The following is a 10,179-nucleotide window of genomic DNA, read 5'->3' as shown; positions in this document are numbered from 1 at the left end:
ATCAATAAAAAGTACAGACTTTTATTTTTTTAAGGAACAGTTTCATAAATTCTACCTTAAAAAAATCACCCTGAATTACCGCACCACAGCAATTATTAATAATTTAATAATAAAATAATTTTTATTTTAAAAATATTAAATAATATAATAACCCCCATACTTCTCCAAACCAATATCTAATAATCTCCCCATTTCCTAACATTCACTCCTCTATTAAATTCATCAAACTAAATTGAATACAGATACGCACACTTTAAAAAAAGCGTGCCAGCAATAATGAAGAGCAAATCACTCAACTAAAATGATTCCATATGGCTTCCATACCCTTTGTAGGACTATTATTTGATATAAAACTTGCTCAAGCCAAACCGAACGTCGATTCACGATTGGTCCCTCAAGTTTGAACCTCGATTATGATTGGTAGACGCCCGAGGAATTCCGTAATCACTATAGGAAGGTGTGTTCAGTTCTGCGCAAAGTGGGAAAATGGGCGGGGTTGTATGGAAACAAGGGTGAAGAATTTTTATTTCAGTCCAAGAATCAGTTCCATGCCGGTCTGAGTAACGTCGCGTCAATTTAATATACAAACGTGAACTTTCGGCAATTAGGATGTCCTGATGGATTTTGGAACGTAAAGTATGTTCGGTGCGTCTGTGATAAATTCTTCAGTTAGTTGTTCGTGTGAAATTAGATTGAAGAAAGTGCTAGCGATCGGTTAATAATGTGCATATCTAAATAATGAGTTGTTCTGAAGTTATGTACCAGGCATATTATCCGTATTTATATCAAAGAGCTGGAGCAGCTCCGCCAGTGTCGGCGCATCCTGTTCCAAGAACAGGGCCTTTTACTTCACCCTTCGGAGCTGCCCACCAATATGATAGGGTGAGTTAAATACGAAAGTAATGCTGCTTCAATTCTTACAACACGTCTAGTACAAATAACAACTATTATTTTTTTATTCGATTATAGTCAGTCGTTCGTTTAACTGACAAACTTAATTAACTCACTGAAAGCAATAACAATAAGGCGCTGCATTCTTGTGGCATTATCAATATTTACAGAATCTGTTTATTGAACTTTTAACAGATCTTCTAGACACCTTACATCAATCTTCTTTACTATTATTCTCCATTTTCCTCGGTCCTTTGCTACTTTCTTCATTCAACCCTTCTTACCTTTCTTCTTGGAGCAATTTTTTCTTTGGCTGCTTAATTCTTCCTAGAGCCATTTTCTTCCAGCACCATTTTCCCAATTCTCTGTTGTGGCAGTCTTGCAATGTGTCACAACTATCTTGTTCTCAAGCAATTTGGGTTTTCTTGGACTTCTTGTATCATTATTAGTTTTTTATACGTCTTCTACATATACCTTCTGCCATTTTTACACCGTCATATATTTTCCCAGTTTATTCGCCCCCCTTTTGCCCTGTTTCTAATGCGTATAGAACTATTTGCTACGATTTTGACTGAAATTAGAAGGTTTTTGCTCTCAGAATTATTTATAATGATCTCTACGGCTGTGTTACTTTCAGACCTACCTCATCTTGGCTTGTAGATGTTATAGTTAGTCCTAGATAATGAACTAGATCAATTTCCTCAAAATTATAGTATTTTCCAATTGTTATCCATTTCGAATTTTTGCTTTTATCTGTGACTTTGAAGTTTATTTCGATGCCTTCTGTTTTTCCTTCATTTATTTGTAAGCCAATATTTTTTGCTTCAACCAAATTTTTCCTAAGAATCTATCCCCCAATTTCCGCATTTTCCTAAAATATTTCCTCCTCTAGCGAATTACATCATATTTTTCCACCAATACTAATCTACGATCATGCTTCTCTAGAAAATTTTGTTGTTACATTCTGTTGATTTCTGAATTTTGCTTATTAATATCGCAGTGGGCATTTGTCATTTCGACTCGGCGTCACTTTACCTAATCGGGTAATCAAAAAAATCCTTAAAATGTATAAGACAGCTGGAGGCTTCTCCAAGTTGCACCTACCAGCTTCACCAAAAATTTTATCTACTTTGCACAACATGTTAAAGACATTGGTTTGTTCATTATGAAATTTATGTTAACTGAGCGTGAAAAAAGTTAATAATTTGTCATAGTTTAGCATTTTACGAAAAAATAAAAAAAAGACAAAAAAATGCTTTTTTGTCAAAAAATTGTTTATCTACAGTTAGCAGTTGTTATCCATTTCGTATTATTGCTTTCAATCTGTGACATCGGAGCTTATATCCATGGATTTCATTTTTTTTATTAATTTGAAAGCCAACATTTTTTGCTCCATCCACAAATTTACTGAAAATCTTCTCAATTTCTCTCGATATGATTGGTAACATTTTTCCTAAGAATTTATCCCCCAATTTCCGCATTTTCTATTTTCCGTCTCCAGCGAATTGTATCATATTTTTTTACCAGAACATCTTGTTGATACATGCCGTCGATTGTTTCTCATTAAGGACGCAGCGGATATTAGTCAACGGTATTGGGTATTTCGGCTCAACTGTCACTTTACCTTAGTAAAGAGTAATTAAAAAACCCTTAAAACATACAAGACAGTTGGAGGTTCCTCCAAGATTATCTGGGCAAATTACAGAGTAAATAAGTTGCAACTACCTGCCTTATCAGAAACTATATCCACTTTGCACAATATGTTGATGGAGACATTATTGGTTTATTCATCATGAACTGGGCGTGGAAATAAGTTGATAATAAATCACAGCTCAACGTAATTCAAAAATAAAGAATTGAAAGAGAAAAAAAAATGGTTTTTTGTCAAAAAATTGTTAACAATTTGCAGACACTATTACACTCAAGTAGTCCAAGTGGTGCCTGCCGTGTAGAGGTGCCTGTGGATATTGATCTTAAACTTCTGTAGGTTGTAGTGTTCGGAAAAGACGTGCCTAAGTAGCTCATTCAACGGAAATAGGTCCAGATAAAAAAAAGTTCTGTGCTTTTGCCGGCGACCTCGGAGTAGGTCTCCCAAGTGGTATTATGGCATCTGCCGTGGTAGTATCGGTAAAACAGAGTGAGAGAGACAGTGACCTTTCTTCTATGATCTTAGCTGTAAGTCGACTTGCTCTCTTCCGTATTGAGTCGAGCATTCTCATAGTTTGCTTGGGAGCCGAGCAATACTCCAAAGATGGACGAATCTAGGTCTTGTAGAGGAATAAAAGCTATTTCGTAGTAGTTATATAGCTTTTTGTGCCTAAAGATATCTCAAAGTTTTTGTAAAGCTGCTAATTAGGCGCTATTCATGCGTAATGATTGGTCGATATTTAACGGTAGTATGATCCTTCAATTTAATATCAAAATTATCTTCTTATTGTTATTGGCTAAATGAATAAAAAATTTCCCTTTTGCTATGCTCTCTAATGGAAAGATGAAAGATCTGTGAAAAATGTGTTGTTTCAGTGGTAAAGTTGAGGCCGTCTGCGCTAAAGTGGTTCAAAATGTTCAAAAATGGCCTAATTTCAGTATCTCATATAACTAAGAGATGGCGCCAAGGAATATCTTTTCCCATAACAGTAACATCTTGTGACAAAAACGCAAAAGCGGGTTAACCTGTGTAACATGTGTAAATAAGTATATAAATACTATATTATTCGTAAAAATAATTCTGCTCGCCAGATCTGGATTTAAGTTAGTACGCGGAAAGAGTTGAAAATGCAGCACCGAAGTTTATTTTTAGCAAAGAATTTAATGAACAATTTAACAAGAGTTTTCATGTAACAGATTTATGCCAAAAGTGTGATGCATTAAATATTAAAATTAAAACGGCTGATAATGATGAAAAACAAGACTTGAAAAAGAAAGAAACTTATATTCACTCAGGGCAAATGCTGCAAGAGAAGGCTTAAAAAAGATGTAGAAATCTATAAAAATGATGAAGATGTATGTGTAATTTGCTTCGATCTTATGAAAACACTTCCAACCCCTGTTATTAGTACAGGAATATGTTATTACAAGCGTCAACTCTGGACATACTTCTTAGGTATTCATAATATGAAAAATGATGAAGTGTATATGTTTTTGAGGGATGAAACTATAGTATCCAGATGTCTCGAAGAAATAGCTTCCTGTCTATTGTATTTCTTAAAAAATATTGTAAAATCCAAACATCTTATAATGTACTCTGATCAATGTGGATGGCATATCTAGATGGCTCATTTCTGTCAGTTTGTTGTTTCCAATTCCACTGAATATGGTATTCATAAAATTGACCACAAATTTTTTGTGAGCATGCGATCAGGATTTTTATTAAGTGGAAAAACAGAAACGGTTCTTCAAAAACATCTAAGTGCATAAAGACTAGAAGCAAGTTATTTTAGCGGCTATAAAGAGTAAACCGTTCAAAATAATTTTTTTGACAAAAGATTTATTTTTTTCTTGCAATTCTCTAGAAAAAAATATTACGAATCGTAAACTATGTTGAGATAAAGGCACAGTTGAATAATTAAAGATGCAATGGCTAATATTTTGTGAAATTCATCCTTTTAAATTTTCTTTTAAATATTCTAATAATTATGAAGACTCGTGAAGTTGAACTTAAGAGGAATTCTGTTGTCTTTGAAAATCTTGAACTTTTATATCCCACTACTCACACAATCTGTAAAAAGAAAAAGAAAGATTTAATAGGGTTATTGTCTTATATACTCCCAATTCATCATAATATTTACAGCAATTTAAAAACATCTTCAACAGTTATTGATGAGATTTTCATTGACAACCTCGATAACCAAAATGATTAATTGTTTTTCAATTTCTATTTGTTGTAGTGTGTAATAAAAATAGAGATATTAATAGTAATATAGATTTTTATTCCTGTCCAAAATGGCCTCATATTATAAATTGATATCTGAGACATTATAAACCACAATGCAAAAGTGGCCCAACTCACAATTACAAGTAATTAAATATTACAGTTTTTGTTTCTAAAATAGTTCTATCTTAAAAACTTAAAACAAACTAAATTTTCATTGAAATTTAAATCTGACAAATAAATTCAAAGGATACTATTTTATGACTGTTAATTTTTCCACGGCATTATCTTCTAGTTTAGACCACTTCTGCGATCGCGGCCTCAGTTTTACTTCCATTACTTGGCAAACCAGAAAAGCTTTCAAAAACTTTGTAATAATCTCCGATACTTAGGTATTTAATGGCTTCAATGCGAGCGAAACCGCGGTTAAAAGCTAGTACTAATTATTTAGTACATTTCGAAAGCCAAAATAGTGAATAAATAATTTGTTTATTATTTATCATGTTCTATAGACGATGTAATCCCAATATTTTTCAATCTACCACAACAAATAAATAAAATCAAACGACGAATGATACTTTTAATGAAGATTACAAAATTTAATCTACAAATCATAACAAAAATATGTAATGATACCTACACAATTATATATTTTCATAATCAAAATCATCAATCAAATGTTAGCTCGTTGACATTTCCCTTATGATACAAATCCAAATACAACTATCTATATCGGTCTTCAAGTGTTGGCGGCTTAAAAGAAACCAGACCCCAGTATTTCAAGGAGGGGATGGGGATTGGTTGCTTATACCACTAACTAAGCAGCAACAATGTGGTCGACGTTTATTTTTTGTAAAATCCGGGATTTCAAAATTCTCCCTGAACTTAATCTATTAAGATTCTGATTTTTCAGACCGCATCTAGTTCGTTTCTTTCCAACGCATTTTTTTTAGTATCTGCTCTTCTTCAGTTTCCAGTCGTATTCCTTAATCCTTGAATCCTTAATCTTTTGAACTACATATCATAGGATCAATACTACAATTAGGCTACTACAATTCCGAGGACATCTCAAATTAATACTTTTACCAATTTTTCTGGAGATTGTAAAGATTCGACACCAAGTTACTGCAATATAATTTCAAAATTTTAATCAATTGGGAGTATTTAGGATTTGCTTCCAAAAAAATTTGTGAGAAATATAGAAAAGTAGTCCTTGAAATATAAATGTGTATCTACTATGGAAATTTAGATATCTTGTTCTAGCACTAAGGTCATTTTATATTTTGAGTTAGAAATATTAATATCCCATATAATTGATTATAACATGTTTTTAAGAATTATATTTTTTCTAAATATTTTCCAGCTTTGAAAGCATTAATTTCCCAACGTCAAACTAAATGAAATTAGAAAACCAGGATTTTTCAAATTATTCATTTTACAACAACAAAGCTATAAAATCGAACGTTAAATTTTACTGTTTGATGAAATTCATAAAAGTCAATGTATACATTGGGGAAAATATGAAGCAATAATACAAAATAAAGAACTTTTATAATCAGAATTATCACATTTAAGTTCATCGACATTACCATCATGAAGCAAATCAAGATACAACTGTCTCCAAATAGTCGATGCCTCAAAGAGAATAAAGAAACTAGACCATTGTATTTCAAGGAGGTTGTTAATTTGATTGTATATAATTGCTCTAATTTTTGTTCGATACATAATTTCAAACAACACTCGCTGTACATGTGTGGTCCCAAAAGTAGAGATGGCGGTAGTCGCTTGAAAAATACCTCTGTTCAAAGGAGGTCGTACGACTAGCGGAGACCAGCATTGCAGTGGTCGACTTAATGAGGTGATGACTCCAGAAAGCGGTACTGGATGATCGTCGGCTGAAAGTGTGCGAGCTAGCAGACATAGTAGGCACTTGAAAGTGCGGACATCGCATATTAATTGAAAGTTTGGAAATGAGAAAGCTGTGCGCAGGATGGGTGACGTGTTTGCTTACAATGAAACAAAAACAGCGTCGAGAAGATGTTTCAATTGAGTTTGTGGTAATAATTAACAAAGTTCACACCCAATACAAAAGAACAATCAAAACAATGAAATGAATAGGGAAAACCGACTCTAAAGAAGGCAAATACCGTTCTATATGCAGGCAAGTTCATGGCGTCGGTTTTTTGGGATGCCTGTGGGATAATTTCCATTGACTATCTTAAAAAAAGATAAACTATCAACGGCTAGTATTATGCGAACTTATTGTAACATTTGAGCGAAGAAATCAGTCAAAAACGGCTGCATTTGGCTAAGAAGGAAGTGGGAAAAGTAAAGTTTGAATTGCTACCTTATGCACCCTATTCTCCAAACCTAACCCCCTTGGATTATTTTCTGTTTCCAGACTTAAAAAAATGGCTTGGTGGTAGAAAATTTTCCAACAATGAAGAGGTGATGTCGGCAGTTAATGGCTATTTTTAAAAGCTTGACGATTCTTATAATGAAAAGGGTATCGAACTTATTGGAGAGGAGGAGATTATGTTAAAAAATAAATATATTTTTTTCCAAAATTTTTTTTGTGCCAGTTACTTCTGGAACTATCCTCGTAAACCGGCCTATGTTATCTTTCTATATATAATCTAGTATTTAATATTTGTCAAGAAGACTTTTTTCATAATAATTCCCATAAAACAATTTCTAATTATAGATAGTAGTAAAATAAAATGTGAAATTAACACACTCCCGCAGTTTTACTTCAGTTTTAAGCAACAACGTGTGCCGACGGTTTTTTTGTTGAAATCCAGGGTTTGGGAGTCTCTTCTCTGAACTTCTTCTTTTGAGGGATTATATAATTTCAAAGTCTAAAAGTAAACGAAAACCTATTAACTTGACCTATCTGTGTTATAGTAAATTCTCCCACCAATTACATATTATTTCCTTAACCACTAAACTTCAAGGAATAGGTCCATATTGATTTCATATTGATATTCTTTGAATCTGCTATTTCATCCTTAAGATTACCTAACAATTGTTTTTATGTATAGCTGGATTTATAAACCAATTTTCAGTCCAATCTGTTGATAATTCCTCCCAATAATTCTGTATAAACAGAGTTGCAAGGTACCAGAGCAAATTTTTTTTGTTTGACATTGTGATTTTGGAAGAAAGGTTATTTTGATAGAGATTTCCTAAACTTATAACGGTTAATTAACTGTGTCTAAAGTGGGAAATGAATTAAACGATGTACCAGAAAGTGGAGGCTGGCTATCTTATGTTTTATGCAATGGAAAGAATCGACCGAAATGTATCTGGGTTTCTCGTAAATAAATCAAATTCTAGCCTGTTACTTTTCCTAATTACTACAGTATCTAAAAATGGCAACTCTTCAGTTGCCTTTTTCGTAACAAATACAGCGAAAATGTCGTCTTCGTAAGTACCTGTAACATACCATTGGAAAATACTGAAATTCTTGATTAATCTGCAAATTATTTGGTTTTAGTTCAGCTTCAATCTCTGAAGACCATCCCTTGGTAATTGAAATGCACGACAAGCAGTGTATTCGTTAGTGTTGACGTAGTGGTAGTGTCTTCAGTCTTCACCCACAGTTCCAGATATTCCAGCTTAGTTGTAAGATTTTGATTTTCAAACCGCTTCTAAAATTCATTTTTTACCAATGCATTTTCTCTGAATTTTCATATTCTTTTGGTTCGTAAGTTATTTGTTCATGGAAACCTTGTACTTCTCAATATCTTGGAACTGAATATTGAACTAGTTCGTAGCGGACAATTTGCTTCACGTCATATGGCCCAGACGCTGCGCCTAAAGAATACTCGTAAATTCCATATCACAACATATCAATTCGATCCATACTGCAACGGAATGCAACGACTTTCAAATCACATTTTTACTACAAATAAAGAAAAACATACTGACTACTTAAACTTTTTCCTTTGATGTAATCCTCGCATTAATATCAACTTAACTTATATCGATAATATGCTAAACCGACATCAAATACAGAATGAATCTAAAAATAGAAATGGACGGTACATTTTGTAACAATGTTTTAGTCGGAACGCCCATATTCTTCTAAATCCGTCCATATTTCTTTTCTATCCAATGTTCACTTTTTTGTTCGCATATAAATACCTATGGAAAATGATGGCGTTTCGAATGTTGTCTAACACAAATCGGCTTTTACTTTTGATCCACCGTCTTCCTCAGTGGAATAAATATTGTGCTGTCAACTATGCAACAAACATCTAACCGAAATTTACATATCTTCTGCTCCGTCTGGTTTCTTCTTTACCGATCGACCGCGTGAGAAACTGTGATTCGTGATTCATTATATTGATTTTTTATTAATTATTTTTTTGGTGATTGAGTAACCTTTCAGCCATTCATGTTCATGTTTAGGTAAAGTATTTTCGCATGGGATTTTAGAAGGTTATCGCCAATTTGCAATCTTTTTAATATTGTTATTATCATTTTGTTATCTATTCATCTTCTTCTTCGAGTTCGAAATTTGTGGAATGGTGATTTTTGATAGTCGTTTTTTAGAGTGTTAAAGAAACATTTTTTATACAATTAATAACAATAATCAAAAGCTAAATACTCAGCTCTGAGAAAAGTTAAAGATTTTTCTAATAAACTTAAAGAATTATATACAAGGTGTTCCAAAATTTACTTTACAACTTCAAAAATTCATAACTTCGAAAATAAACATGACATTCATATTCTGTCTTTTGCGTGTATTACTGCAACTAATAAAGTTTTTTTTATTACACTTCAACATGCGCACCATTGGTGGCCCTAAGAACTTCCAGTTTAATAAATTTCAAGCCAGGTACGCTGTAATATGTCGCCTGTGATTGTACTAAAAGCTTGTGTAATGCGGCGTTTCAAGTCATCAATATCATTAACTGGTGTCCGGTAAACAATGTAAAGAGCAAAGTTTTGAAGCATATCCAGGTACACGCAGCCAGTAACTGTGGTTTCTATGAAGAAGAAAGGACCAATGATTTTGTTATGCATAAGCCCACACCACTCATTAACCTTTGGGCTGTTTCGTTGAAGCTCGACTACTGCATGTGGGTTTCAAAACCCAGAACCCCCAGTTTATTGTATCAGACACATGGAACGTAGCCTCATCACTGAAACACACCTTTTTCGAGAAATATTCATCATGCTCAATACGTTGGAACATGTCTACCGCAAATTACACACGTAACAGTGCCTGAGCAACTGTACCTTATAGGCATACAGACGTAACTGTTTATGAAGATCCCTGTAGATTGTAGGCATTTGGAGTTTCCTTGAACCCTGACGAATTACAGTTTTCGAATTGTACTGGAGTGTTCGCCACATTTTCTGGACTTGTGCTGGGTCGTCGTGCCATTCACGGATGGTGGGTCTCTTTG

At 33.5% G+C, this 10,179-nt stretch overlaps 1 protein-coding gene across 1 annotated transcript in view; it reads left to right on the top strand.

Moving 5' to 3' along the window:
- Window positions 1-525: 525 nt before the first annotated feature.
- Window positions 526-10,179, top strand: part of LOC130446337 (protein vestigial) — a 79,532-nt gene continuing 69,878 nt past the window's right edge. The window contains exon 1 of the mRNA XM_056782531.1: window positions 526-882. Coding sequence (XP_056638509.1) covers window positions 739-882 — 144 coding nt within the window. The 5' untranslated portion in view covers window positions 526-738. The remainder of the gene's footprint in view (window positions 883-10,179) is intronic.

This window comes from Diorhabda sublineata, chromosome 7 (genome assembly GCF_026230105.1).
Source record: "Diorhabda sublineata isolate icDioSubl1.1 chromosome 7, icDioSubl1.1, whole genome shotgun sequence".
NCBI lineage: Eukaryota > Metazoa > Arthropoda > Insecta > Coleoptera > Chrysomelidae > Diorhabda > Diorhabda sublineata.
The sequence above is the reverse complement of the archived record's forward strand: the minus strand, read 5'-3'. Positions and strand labels throughout refer to the sequence as shown.